At 38.4% G+C, this 15012-nt stretch overlaps 1 protein-coding gene across 2 annotated transcripts in view; it reads right to left on the bottom strand.

The window, feature by feature from the left end:
• Positions 1–975: 975 nt before the first annotated feature.
• LOC125451453 (CAP-Gly domain-containing linker protein 1-like) overlaps positions 976–15012 on the bottom strand; it is a 52034-nt gene continuing 37997 nt past the window's right edge. For both annotated transcript variants that reach the window (XM_059645852.1, XM_048528524.2), the window contains exons 5-7: positions 14230–14388; positions 6112–6279; positions 976–1843 (exon numbers count right to left, since the gene is read on the bottom strand). In XM_059645852.1, the coding sequence (XP_059501835.1) occupies positions 1634–1843; positions 6112–6279; positions 14230–14388 (537 nt within the window). In that variant the 3' untranslated portion in view covers positions 976–1633. The remainder of the gene's footprint in view (positions 1844–6111; positions 6280–14229; positions 14389–15012) is intronic.

Below are 15012 nucleotides of genomic sequence, written 5' to 3'. Positions count from 1 at the left end.
CAATTGTACTAATGAAACTACATCAGATTACCACTTTTAAAGATATTACTAAATGTTTTAGGACAAGGGAAAATAAACAATTACATTCTAAAATCCTTGATTGCACTGTTTTATGAAAATATTTTTCATGTTTAGGCACTCAGTTTGAGTACAAACATGAATCCTAATCTCAAGTCCAAAAAGCAGCATAATTTTCAACTGGATAAGTGTTAAAATGTCTGAGGCTAAAAACTAACCCAGTGTTCAAACTATAAAACAGTAAACTGGGGTGAGGTATAATTCTGTTCCCAAAGCATACACCAAGTTCAGGTTGAACTATGCGGAGTTTGATAGAATGTGGCGTCAGGGTGGGAGACCAGCTACAGAAAAGTCAATGTCATACATTTACCAAAACAATCATTGAAGCAGAGAGTATTTATTCATTTATATTTGTGGGAGGAATTCATGAAAACGGAGAATATGATGCAACAGATTGGAGAGGGTGTTCAGTTGTCTCAAACTGAAGGAGAGGTTCAAGTTTTTGGAAAATAGTACGAGCTGATGAGTTTTAAAAAAAAGTTGCACTCCTGTATTTGTGAGCTACTGGAAGACAAGATTGCAAATTGGTTTGTCTCCACCACCTTTAATTTTTTGCAATTATCTCTTTGCCTCATTTAATCAGATTACAAGTCATCCCTTTGCATGTTATTCAACTTTACTCATACCATCTGACACGTAATCACCTGCAGGGACTTGTTATTCGGCACTCCACTCACCTTTTGTATGGTCTTTTGATTTCTCTGCCCTTGATCTCTCCTTGCCCATAAATTCTGTGTTCTGTGTGCTTCTCTCTCACTTCACCTGACAAAGGGGCTACACTCTGAAAGAAGAGAAATAAGAAGGTATAGAGCTGGATGAACACAGCAGGCCAGGCAGCATCTGAGGAGCATGCTCCCCTGATGCTGCCTGGCCTGCTGTGTTCACCCAGCTCTATACCTTGCTATCTCAGATTCTCCAACATTGGCAGTCCCTACTATCTCTCTGCTCTGAAAGCTTGTGATTTCAAATAAACCTGTTGGATTATAATCTGGTGTTGTGTGACTTCTGACTTTGTCCACACTGGTCTGAAACCAGCACCTCCACATAAGAGGTAAAAGCAGTAAAACCTTGTGATGGAAAAGATACTGGGTTGGAAGCTATCAACAATGTAATGAAATTCTCAAAATCAGAGCAATACTTTGAATTATTTTTCCTGCTTTTGCAAATATTTCTTTCAATCCCAGTACTAAAAATGACAGTTTACATAGTATAGCTATATGATCTCACAAACTATTTAAAACTTCAGATCAGTTATTTGCCATGTCCCGGGCAGTAAATTACCAAGTATTTATTGCTCAACTAAACCGTGTTGAATTTACAGTTTTTAAATTTGACATATTTCTGTGTTTGGAAAAGTTTTATTTGATCTTTCTTGATATGAAACACTATTTTAAAAATCACCTTAATATGTATGCTGCAAATTTGGAAATGTTTATACCAGTTACTCCTCTTCATTGAGTCTCAGGATTGAATACTACATTGCCCGCATGCACCCACCGGCAACTGATTTTTCAGACTTTACACAAAGATCACTCCATACAATTGTTCTGTAAAATTAGAAATGTTTTGAAGTATGGTTTACATTCCTTTTGTTCATTGTATTTGCTACTTGTTTCATGGTATCAGCAATGCTAGAAATCTCTTCCCAACTGTCTGAATGCAGGGATCTTTCCATCTTGAGTTGGGATTTCAGATGGTTTAGATCCTGAGCCAGTCTATGAATATGTCCTTTCATGAGAAGAATTTCATCATCTTTTTCAAAAATCTGTATTTAGCGAGTGACAGACATACAACATGATTAGAGGAACATGTTATAATAGACATTGTGGAATATTTACATTCCGCTGAGTATCCTTTTTGACTATTTTTAGAACTGCTCTCATTCTTTGCCCCATTGCAGTTGCATACTTCCACTTAGTTAAACAGAATTGCAACATTCCTGAAATTTTACATTCTGATCAAGTCCATGTTAATCAACTGCAATTGCTACTTTTATATCACCAAATCACAGTTAAAATGGATCACTACTGACTAAGTATCTTAATATGAAAATACAAACAAGAGCATGAGTAATTTGCTATGACTCCTGGAGCATGCTCTTCCATTTAATAAGATTATGGTTGATCTGTTTTGAATTTCATATTGTCTCTACTCCCAATAACCAATTCATCTGCCAGCTCTTACTCGTTATTATCAATTCTCTAGTTTGTATATGATTTCTTAATATTTATAGATATTCTTAACATCTGTTTTCATTTTTCTGGCTAGCTTTCAGACTTCAATTTTCCCCATCTTCTTAATGTTTTAGTCAATTTTTATCCATTCATCTGACGTGCACCATTTTATGCTTTTCTTTAAGTCAGATGCTATCTTTAATGTTTCTAATCAGCCATGGATACTGTGCCGATCACTTGGAATTTATTTATTTATTTATTTATTTATTTATTTATTTATTTATTCTCATCAGCTGTGTGCAATTCTAGCAAGAGTTGTTTCCCATCTCAAATTGCCCATGAACCTAGTGCTTGCTAGTCATTTCAGAGGGCAGTTAAAAGTCAACCACATCTGGAATCACATGTTGGCCAGACCAGGCAAGGATGGCCGATTCCTTTAAAGGACATTCGTGAACCAGATGGGCTTTTACAAAAGTAAATTAAAGGATTCTATGATTACCAAAATCAGCTTTTATAATTTAGTATCCTACCACCTCAACTGATAAAATTTGTACATTCTGAAATATCTCCCAAAATGTCTGTCACTGCACCTCAATTACCTATTCTTTAAGCTAATTCAATTTAAATAGCTAATCTTTTAAGCCCTCAATTTCCCTTATTTAATATTAAAAACAGTCTCAGACTTGTTTCTCTTTTCACAAACCAAAAGTAAATTCAGTCATGGTCAGTTATTGTCGCTCTTACTTTGGGGCACCTTCACTGAGAATTAAAGAATGATATATCTCATTGCACAAGATCACATCTGACATAGCCTGCTGTCTGCAGTTCTAAGAAAATATCCTGAAAATATTCTATGAACTTCTTTCCTAGACTACCCTTCTCCCATCTGACTTTGGTCAGGAAGGGTCACTGGACCTGAAACATAACCCTGATTTTTTTTTCTCCACAGATGCTGCCAGATCTGCTGAGCTTTTCTGGCAACTTTTGTTTCTGCGTCTCTGCTGTTACTGTTAGGGAGCCTGTAAACTACTCCCACAAGTGACTTGCCTTAATTATTTTTCATCTCTACATAAACTGTTTCCACACTGCTGATCCTGAACTTGGACCATCCCCTTCTATTATACTAATACCATTATTAGCTGACAGAGTCACCTTTTCCTGGCTTCTGCCCTTAAATGTGCTGTTCCCCTTCAATAATCAGGTACCAATCTATGTAATCCTGTAGTCTTGCCTCTGTAATGGCAATCACGTCAGACTGATCTATTTCTATTTGTGCTTTCAGTTATTTGTTTTGTTCTGAATGCAACATGCATTCAGATATGGAGCCTGTAGTTTCACCCTGTAATCTCTGTAAATTCTAGAGCTTGTTACCAGTTAGTTGGTAACTATATCCATGCTCTCTAGCCCTTCCTGAGACATCTTTTTATTGTTTATCTCATTAATATCTTTCTCTTTGGTTCTGACTCTACTGTTTGAATTACCACCTCTTCTGAAATTTGATCCCTTGTCTCCATTATTGAGTTTAAAATCAAGTTTTTAAAAAAATTATTTTATTTCCTAGTTTTGAGGTTTACAATAACCCCAGTACAATTCAGGTGGAGACCGTCCCAATAGAATTGTTCCCATCTACTTCACTGCCCTGCAAACTGGAACTACTCCTACCAAACCAGTTTTTGAGTCATGTTTTCATCTCTTAATCTGATTTGGCCGATGCCAGTTTGCTTGTGGCTCTAGTAATAACGCAAAGATTATGTTCTTTGAGGTTCCACCACTTAGTTTTGTGCCTGGCTTTCTGACTGCAGAATTTTTTTCTCTGTGCTGCCTACGTTGTTGTCTACATGGGTGATAACTGTTTCCTCCCTTTCCACAGCAAATGAGCAGATGTCCCAAACCCTGGCATGTGGCAGGCGACACAACTACCTGGACTTTTTATTTGCACAGTACCAGAATTTCCAATACTTTTATTATTACAAAGTAACTTTTTAAACCCTGTCTTTTCTCAAGACTAACCAGATTGGGGATTTCTAGTAGTTCCTATGTTATTTAATATACCTTTCTGGAATTAATTTAACAGGATACTTTTATTATATTGTTAGATGTTATTTATTTAGAGTCATGAGACTTGAAGAATCTGAGGGTGCCATAGAGGTTGTGAAATTGATGTAAAATTACTTGCCTCGATCCATGTTTCCATTTCCCTGCTTGGTCGCACAGCTAATATTGAGGTATCAGTGACATTAAATTTGAACTTGTAACTGATTACAGTATGGCATTACAAACTTGACAATTAACTAGCATTAGCAAAGAAAGTGGGCAAATGCTCAGGAATCTGTGAATTACTCATGTAAACAGTGTGACCGTAAAAGCTAAATACAAGCTTGTTGATTGGTAGAAAGTGACTGAATCCTTAACTAGAGTGCTGAATTCTACCAAATGTCAGGAAGCTTGATACTGACTAGAACAGACCATCACCTGCAGTAACTGTGTCAACAGATATGGGAGAACTATATAAAAGTATTACACCATTCTGTCCTGGCCATGGTATTGATAATACACCATCAAAGGGGTATTGATAGAGGAGAAGGCTCAATGAAAAAGTCTGTGAGGTGCTTCTCAGGCTAGCTAGAGATGGCATCATGGTGTAATCTATGAATTTTTACGTAAACCATCGGTCTCTTTCCAGTTAGCCTTGAGAGAATATTCTTGTGCCCACCCCTTTCACTTCTGATTTTGTTTGTGCAACAGTAATTAATTCAGAACACAAGCTATAAGGGACAAGTGCAAGATGCTCTCGGCTAGTATTTCCATGGTAAAACGGTGAAACATTCTCAAAATGTCTGGGAAAAATAATTTGCACCCTAATTATAAGTAAATATTGTGTTGCATTTGTATTAGTATCAAATCATGCTCAAAAATTATTTGAAATAATTCAGAATTTGTGACCTGTTGGGAGTTTCAGGAAAACTTTCACTTCCAAATAAATTGTATGCATTTTGGCTGAAAGATTAAATGAACTAATATTCTTGGCTTAAAATAAGTTGTTACATGGTTCAAAATATTGCTATCAGTTCTGATTCACATGAACAATTATCAGTTAAGAACCAAGACATGGCTGAAGTGCCTGGATTTTTTAAAACCTCTTACTTTAGATTGTATTTGTCAAATTACTAGGAATGCAAATAACATTTGATATTGGCATAGCAATATCAACTGGTAAATCTGGGGCCTCATCAAGATTGGCTGCGATGGTCTAGTGTCCTTAATAAAGAGTAAATAAATAGGGTGGATGAAAAGGTAATTTCCCTACTTCTGACCCAAAAGGCCCAAGTTCAAGGCCCACCTGCTTCAGAAGTGTATAATATCATTTCTGAAAAGGTTGTTTAGAAAACATCTAGAGAGTGAATGACAGTGGAGGAACTAGAATTAATAAGTTGAAATACCTATTCTTTTTTGCCTTCATCTTTTGAAGAAACTAAACAAAAGCAAAACATTTGAAAGTTTATAAACAATTTATGGCTGCAGAAGTTGGCCTCCACCGCTATTCCCTTTCTAGGCATCTAATGCCGAAAGGCATGTTAGGACCATAAATTATCATTCATTGGTTGTGGCATAAAATAACAGCACTAAATAGTTATGCTGACATCTGTTTGTGTTTACATCTCAAATCCAGCAATTTCTTGATCTCATGGGGAGGAAATGATGGCAGAGGGTGAAAAATTTCCAACAATCTCTGAAGATTGGCAATTTACTGCACCTGTGGCTAAGAGAAGATAACTGCTTTTTTTTCTGCATTAGTAATAGTAGTTGCCATGAACTAGTCATTTTTGAACAATTTCTGGCAAAACATACATCAAAATACCTGTTTCTTTAATTCAGAGATATGCTCAACTAGACTGGCTTTCTCTCTCTTTAACTGGGTGTTTTCCAGCTTAATATTAGATTGGCAATTCTCCAGTGCAGCCAGTTGATTCCAGAGTGACAATCCATTCAGTTTGACGGAGCTTTTCCCTTGTTCTAGATGCTGCAACTAAAAAGATGAATCCACATGAGTTGAATAAAGTTTATAATTTTTCACTTGTCTAATTCCACCCTCTGCATCCACCACCTCCTGCCTCTATATCTAAATTCTTGTACGTTAATATCTTTCAACCTTATAGGTTTTCTTATACTCTATGCCGTCACCAATGAATAGAGTGACTACTGCTAAAAAATTGAGTGCATTTCACAGGTATGCAAAAAAACAATTCCATGGTAGATGGATTAACTGCCATTAGAAATACATGAGGTGGGTCATCTATATCCCACTGTATGATACAGTATCCCAGTCTAAAACTCTCATTTACAATGTGGAGTGGAGCATTTTCTGGTTATTCACTTGTGACCATAAATTTAAAAGATGTTTGTCTGCATCAGAGTTCCACATCAGTTTGTTTTTGTTCTGATGAAGTGTCATTGATGAGAACTTAATTCTGTTTCTCTTCACAAATGCCTGACCTCAGTTGTTTTTTTTTTGTTAATTTACATTTTTTTTTACATTTATGTTTTTTGTTTACATTGTGGATTTCCAGCATTTAGAATACTTTGCTTTTTAACAGTGTAATAGTCAGCTGCTCAATTCTCCATTTTCTATTTAACCTGTTCTGAGATGAGCTTGAGAAGCAGTTGACAACAGCCAGAAAAGACTTAACTCAATTTATCCAACGTGTTCCTGAATGTGCCTTGTTCTCTGCAGTTTGGAGCTGTCTGCAGTGCTCTGGGTAGCTCTCCTGCAATGGAAATGTTGGAGCTAAGGTGGAAGACTGGGTAGGGGAAAAGAGGAAGATCAGGAATGTAACACATAAACACACAGGTGTGATCAGATTTTGAGCAACTACAAGAAGATCTAATTTATATCTTCAGTGCATGTATACTAAATATATTTTGGCCGCATGCACAAACAGACACATGGGAATCTGATGTCATGACTTGGCTCCAAAAAGGGCAGATGGATATTAAATATTCCTAGCACCAAGAAGTTAAGGACACAAAGTCCAAGGTTGAGGAATAATTGGGAATATTGACTTATAGAAAGTCCTTGCAGAGAAGGACAAAATCTATTAGACTAGAGTTAAGAAACAAAATAAGTACCAATGTACTAATTGAATATATCACATAGACCAGCAACTAGTGGGAAGGAGACAGAGGAATATTTTTGCTGAGAAATTGCAGATATCTGGCTTCAGTTATCTGGATATAGAGATTAGAGAGCAGGAAGGATTTTTAAAGGATAATCAGGGGAATTTGCTTGTTTGTATTTGTTTCTGGCCCAATGAGGAAGAAGTCGGTGTCCTTCACGGCACAGGAAAACATTCAATTCATCATGTCCACATAGGCTGAGAAAAGCCCTATCCAGTCCAATCTCAAATTCCAGGATTTGGTCCATGGACTCAAGTATTTTATTAAATTTGGTGAAGATTTCCACCTTTACAGTCTTTTTAGCCAGTCTCATTTACTCCCAAGTTGCATGGTGTTCCTCTTCTAAGTTAAAATGACTGCACAGGGTTTATTGAGCAAAAATCCTGCATTGAGAGTATCATGCAACATTTCACCATTTCAACAATAAGAATACATTTTGTGTGGATGAGTCTTGGACTACTGCCTATTTGAAAACTTAGATGAAATTCACATATGTTGTACAACGTTCTAAACGAATAAAACCAAGATCATTCAGAATCATAGCAAGGAGCTTAAAAATTGACTTTAGGAGATGAAATAAATGAATATAAAGCAAGAAAAGTTGAAAGATATTTTCAAAGAACTGATTTCCAGACTTACTTAAAAGGCACAATTTTTTTTAGTGTTTTATAAAGTTATTCAGAAACCCTACATCATGTAACTCAACTCCTAACTTTTCACAAGTCTTTCCACTGCCTGCAAGGCACAAATCGGGAGTTTAACTTAGCAGATGAATGGAGTTCCAAGAACAGAAAAGAAGCTAGCACCAGCAAGGATATTAGTTCCATGAAAGGGAAATCATGTTTGACTAAACTGGAGTTTTGGAAGAAAATAATAAGCAATGTGGATAAAAGGGATTACTTAAATGTACTGTACTTTCCCAAAGGTATTTTACAAGGTTACTTCATAAAAATGGATTACTGGGATAACAATGGCAAACCAAGTCTCTCTCCATGCCAACAGGAAATATTTGGGACAAATGGGTTAATTTTGAGGTTGGTTTTTTGTCTTTGGAGTTAATGTTTTTGTCAAGTTTATTCTGAAGGATTGTGGAAAGACATTGGATTTGTTTTCAACAAAGTGCTTCTTGGAATCTGCGTGGTTGTAGATTATTGTTCATCTTGTTCCATGAACTCACTTTTGTTTTCTTTTTTCTTTACTCATTCACGTGATGAGGGGCCTCGCTGGCAAGGCAGCATTTATTGGTCATCCCTAATTGCCCGGTAGGCAGTTCAGCGTCAACCACGTTGCTGTGGGTCTGGAGTCACATGTAGCCCAGACCAAGAATGGATGACAGTTTCCTTCCCTAAAGGACATCAGTGAACCAAATGGGTTTTTCTAATAATCAACAGATTCTACCTAAATCATGGGATGGAAGTCCTGGTGAATTGCATAACTAGGGGTGTAGACAGGGCTTTAAACTAAACAGGGCAAGGGTCAGTTACATGGCAAATTATGGAAACAGTTAAAGGTGGGTAGAGGTCAACAGAAGTTATTAAAGTTTCCAGAACAAGCAATATAAGAGAGTATAGAAAGGTCAGGAATCTAACTTCAGGCACAGCAGATAAGGGGACAACCACGAGTAGGGGGTTGTCAACATAGGGTGTTGTACTTAAATGAATAGAGTATACAGAAGGTAAATGAGCTTGTAGCACAGATTGAAATTGGCAGGTATGATGTTGTCGGTATCACAGTGATGTGTATGCAAAGGAATCAGGGCCAGGAACTAAATATCCAAGGATACACATCCTATTGAAAGGAAAGGTAGATGGGCAGAAGGGGTGGGATTGCCTCCTTAGTAAGAAATGAAATTAAACTGCTAGCAAGAAGCGATATCAGTTGGAAGGCATTGGATCTGTGTGGATAGAGTTATGGAACCGCAAAGGAAAGAAAAACCCTGATTGTAATTGTATACAGGCCTTCTAGCAATAAGGATGTGAGGAAGAAAATAAATCAGGATATGGAAAAGGCATGTAAGAAAGACATTCATAGAATGTCTACAAGATTTTTTTTGGAGAAGCTTGTGGTAGACTCCTCTTGGAAACAGACAGTTTGAGATTTGGTGATGTGTAACAAAACAGACTTAATTCGGGAGCTGAAGGTTAAGGAACCCCAAGGGATCAGTGATCATGATATGGTAGAATTCACCCTGCAGTTTGACAGGGAGAAGCTGGAATCAGGTGTAACGATATTAAGGTGTAAAGGTAATTACAAAGACATGAGAGAAGAGCTGGCCAGAGTTGGTTGGAGGGGGAGCCTAGCAGGGAAGACAGTGGAACAGCAATAGCAGGAGTTTCTGGGGTTAACTCGGGCGGCATAGCAGAAATTCATCCCAAGAAAGAAGAAACATACTAAAGAGAGGACAAGGCTACCATGGCTGACAAGGGAAGTCAGAGAAAACATAAAAGCAAAACAGAAGGTATTAAATAGAGTGAAGATTAGTGGGAAGCCAGAGGATTCGAAAGCCTGTTTCTAAAAGAAAACAGCAGGGGACAACTTAAAAAGCAATAATGGGGGAAAAATAAAAATGAGAGTAAGCTACCTAGTAATATAAAAGAAGATTGCAAGAGTTTTTTTTAAGATAGCTAAAAGGTAAGCAAGAGGCATGCAAGATAACAAAGTGTGTAGCTGGATAAACACAGCAGGCCAAGCAGCATCTCAGGAGCACAAAAGCTGACGTTTTGAGCCTAGACCCTTCATTAGAGAGCCTAGGCCCGAAACGTCAGCTTTTGTGCTCCTGAGATGCTGCTTAGCCTGCTGTGTTCATCCAGCTCCAAACTTTGTTATCTTGGATTCTCCAGCATCTGCAGTTCCCATTATCTCTGAGCAAGAGGCATGCATGTGGAATATGGAATACTGGAAAAGTAGTAATGGAGAACTGAATAGGTACTCTGCATCAGTCTTCACAGTGGAAGACACCAGCAGCATACCAGAACTTTGAGAGTCCAGGGCATCACTAAGGAGAAGGTGTTGGGGAAGCTGAAAAGTCTGAAGGTGGATAAATCATCCAGACAAAATGGACTATGCCCTACAGTTCTGAAGGAGATAGCTGAGGAGGTTGTAGAAGCATTGGTGGTGATCTTACAGGATCACTGGAGTCAGGGAAGGGGTCTCAGAACTGGAAAATGGCTAATGTACACCCCTATTTAAGAAGGGAGGGAGGCAAAAGACAGGAAACTATAGGCCAGTTAAATTGACCCTTAGTTGTTGGTAAGATTTTCGAGTCCATTATTAGGAAAGAGATTGTAGTGCACTTAGAAGTGCATGGTAAAATAGGGCTGGGTCAGCAAAGCTTTTTCAAGGGACAGTCATGCCTGACAAATCTATTAGTTTTTTGAGGAGGTAATAAGCAAGTTAGACAAAGAAGACCTAGTGGATGTGATCTATTTGGATTCGCAGAAGGTCTTTGACAAGGTGCTACACAGTAGGTGGCTAAATAATGTAAGAGCCCATAATATTAAGGACAAGATACTGGCATGGATAGAAGATTGGCTGACTGGCAGAACTCTGAGACTATAAAAACACAAACCATCTGGCAAAGTCTCATGATCTTTCACATATTGCCAATTTCGCCCTTTTTCTTGAAAAGGAAAAGGAGCTCCACATTTCTGGAGAGAAGATTCCATTCAGGGCTTCTTTAGAAATATAAAGCTGTATTTCCATTTTGACAGCTCCTTTGTAGTGTCAGGGAGAGGGAAATCATGCCCCATTTTGACAGTAATTAGTTGAAATTTCAGATTCATATTCTGAAATTTAAAGGTTTGGACAGCCACTGTCAACATTGGAATCACTTACTAATGAGTATTATTGTTCAGCAAGGATGTTCTATGTCATTGGTCATGGATTCTATGGGTACTTGCATAACTGATGAGCTAGAGCTGCATCTCTGACTACACATTTGTCAGGTGTTTCCAGGAAGTAGAAGTTGTCCTTAGCTTTAAGATCTCTGGCATTTCTTTCTCCATATCCTTTTCCATACTTCCTCTTGTCAACAGGTTTCAAAGAACTGTGTCCCTTCGTTTAGGAGTTTTCTCTAAGTTGATTTCTTCTGAACAAGAGTCTCCCATGCAATAATATCTACATTGCATTTCTTGAGGGAAGCCTTCATGGAATCTTTCAAATACTTCCTTTATCCTCCTCCCATTCCAGGGCCACCTTTGAGATTTGCAAGGAAGATTTGGAACTGAGGCATCCCAAGCACATGGCCAGTCCAATGGCGATGGTTTCAGATCATCATGTATCTCTGGTGCATCAAGGTCACTGATATTAGTACACCTGTCCTCCCAGGTGATGAGGAGAATCTGTCTCAAATAGCACTAACATTACTTTTCAAGGGTCTTGAGGTGGCATCTATACGTTGTCCAAGTTCAAAGCCATACAGAAGAGGCGGAAGGATGATTGACTTATACAAAAGGGTGCTGGCATGTCACAATGTCAAAGTATTTCATCCTTAGGCAGCCGATGGTGGCCCTTGCAGACTGGATGCAATGTTGAATCGCTGCATGAATGTCAGCCTTGTGATCTTTCATGTAAGGGAAATTTTCCACGTTTGGGAAGACTTCTCCATTGATCTTAATGGAGAGATGGACTGGAACTAGACTGGAATGGGTTGGTAAAGGATTTAGAGTCATATCAAGATTGAGGCTGAGACCAACTTTTCGGTATGCTTCTGTAAAGGCATTACGTGAGGCTTGAAGATTCTTTTCTGTGACAGCAAAGATGACATTGTTATCCACGTACTGAAGTTCTACAGGTGAGATTGGTGTTGTTTTTATTCTTGGATTTCAACTGGTTGATGTGGAAAAGGTTTTCTGTCCATCTGTAGACAATGCCCACACTACTGGGAAGCTTGTTCATGATGAGATGAAGCATGGTGGCGATGAAGATGGAGAAAAATGCAGAGGGGGTGTGACATATGCCTGCCTTAACCCCAAGAGATTCTGATGTATTATTATCGGTGAGGACCATCACTGACATCTTGCCATGCAGGAGATGAATGATATCGATGAATTTCTCAGGACAGCCAGCCTTTGACAGGATCTTCCATGGTACTTCTCTGAATTGCCAAGCAATGAAAACCATATCCAGAGTTCTATGACTTTCTCAGGAGCTACAGGGATTTTCAGGAATGATTTCCTCAGACTGGGAGAAGGCAACAAGTGAAGATTTAGGTGATTATGTTCCTGATGATGGAGAGTAAGGAAGATTCTTCAGTAGTTCCCACAATCTACTTTGTCTCCTTACTTTGGTGGTGATGGAAGAATCCCTGAGATAGGTAGAGATTTCTCTTGTACCACAGGTTTTCACCAACAGTTGATAGAGTTGACAAGTGAACTCTGCTCTTTCATGGTTCAAAATCACCACTGGAATCCTATCTACTCTTGCTTTTCTCTTCTTGCATCTATTGGCAGCATCAGTGGGTGGGCATCCAAGACCATCTTTGCGGAGTCGGAGACTTCCTCAAACACGTGTTCATCGATGGCTGTATTTCAGTTTAGAAGTTCTCTGACCATTGGGAGCCAATGCTGTCTGCCTCTCAAAAGGGTTCCCTCCTTACTCTGCACAAATTTGAGGCCAAGGTCTGTATATATTGCCTTGGTGGCAGTAAAGAAACCACAGGTGTTGTGCTTGTCAACAAGGTGTTTCAGCTCATGAGCTTTCTTAGTTCTTGAAACGCTAAGTACTCAACATAAATGTGATGTCAGAGTGTCAGTTTAATAGGAAGCCACCGAGAGGAGGTAAGGTGCCAAGTGGGTAGGGTTCAAGGTGGCAAGTGGGCCAGTTAAGTGATGCAGCATGTAGGGCAGGCCAAGGATGGTGGGAGAAACATAATCCAGTGGAGGACAGTAATGATGGGTGTCAGGTCAGGATCAGGTCCTGTCTGGCTGGTGGATGGCAGAAATGTGTGAATTGTAATGAAATGTAAATGCATGAGTAACCCTCCCACCACTCACTGTCAAAATTTTCATCTCTCTGTTCAAACTTTGGGTGAGAAATTGAAAATGTTTTCCTCAATATCGAAAATTTCATTTTCCCAACTGACTTGCCATCATCTATATTTTTCAGGGGCTGGGAAAATTCAGCCACAGTAAAATGTGCCAACAGCAAAATTGAACGTCAGTCTCAATTTCAGAACTGCCCCAATATGTATTTATTTCAGGAACTGGAGATGAAAATTGTCAGTGAAACCACATACACCAAGAACCACATTGTAATTATTTTCAATTCTTGTTTGTCAGTCTTCATTAAATGTAAAGTAGTTATCAATTAATATTATAATAATTCATAAGCTTATCTCAATAAAACTCTTCCCAAACCTTATAAAAACCAAAAGACCTGCAGATGCTGTAAATCAGGAACAAAAACAAAGTTGCTGGAGAAGCTCAGCAGGTCTGGCAGCATCTGTGAAGGAGAAAACAGAGTTAACATTTCGGGTCTGGTGACCTTTCTGTTTTCTCCTTCACGGTCACCAGACCCGAAACGTTACCTGTGTTTTCTCCTTCACAGATGCTGCCAGACCTGCTGAGCTTCTCCAGCAACTATTTTTTCTTTCCAAACCCTGCATGCTTCACATGAATGTATGAAAAAGAAATCCATTTTTAATCATCACTTTCCTTTTTATAAGCTATTAATCAGTAAGCAATGTGTTTTTCATGTATGCTTAGTCGTAGTTTTTGAATAGTCACATTGATAATTATACTCTGTATAATCTTGAAGGAAGAACACGAGCAACTGTGCATTGGACATGAGGAAGGAGTACTACCTGTTCCATAGCAGTGAAAACCTTCTTCTCCTCTTCCTTCATCATTCTCTTTAAATGAGACAATTCCATTTCAAGCTGTGTCTCTTGCTCTTTGAGAGAAGTCAACTGCATGACATTGGTTGAATGCTTAGAATTCTTCTCATCACTAAGTGCTTGAACCTGTAACAAAGTTAGTTCATCTCAGACCAACTGCAGTTGTGAGCTTAAACTTAACAATAACTGATCTGTTAGCAGACCACAGATAATCAGTATTCAGGTCTTGCAGAACATCATAAGAATTTTAGTATTGGGATCACTAGCTGTGGAAAAAAATCATTAGTTGATCAATTCTGACCATCACAGCATTAATTTTAGTCAGAAAAGTACTCCATAACAAACGATCATATTAATGGGGAAAATCTTGGTTTTCCAAGAGGCTAAGCCATAAATATTTGTGTGTGACTGGAAAGAAAATGGAACTTAGTGATATTTTCTAATTGAACTGTTTGGAGATGTCATTACACACGTCTGGAGCAGCTGGGACTTGTACCTAGGAGTCCTGCCTCAGGTAGGGGAACTAACATTGTGCCTGACAAGTCCCAATATACTGAGATTATGGATGTGAGTTTGCTCGCTGAGCTGGAAGGTTAGTTTTCAGACGTTTTGTCACTTTTTTTTTAATTGAAAAAACATACTTTATTCATAAGATATACAAAAAAACACATTTATACACCTACCCAGTCATGCAAACCTCTCCGGGTTACCAAGGGGGTACATACACCAACTAAAGGGAAAAAAAAGAAG

This window comes from Stegostoma tigrinum, chromosome 5 (genome assembly GCF_030684315.1).
Source record: "Stegostoma tigrinum isolate sSteTig4 chromosome 5, sSteTig4.hap1, whole genome shotgun sequence".
In the NCBI taxonomy this organism is placed as follows: domain Eukaryota; kingdom Metazoa; phylum Chordata; class Chondrichthyes; order Orectolobiformes; family Stegostomatidae; genus Stegostoma; species Stegostoma tigrinum.
This window is presented reverse-complemented; position numbering and strand designations above follow the sequence as displayed.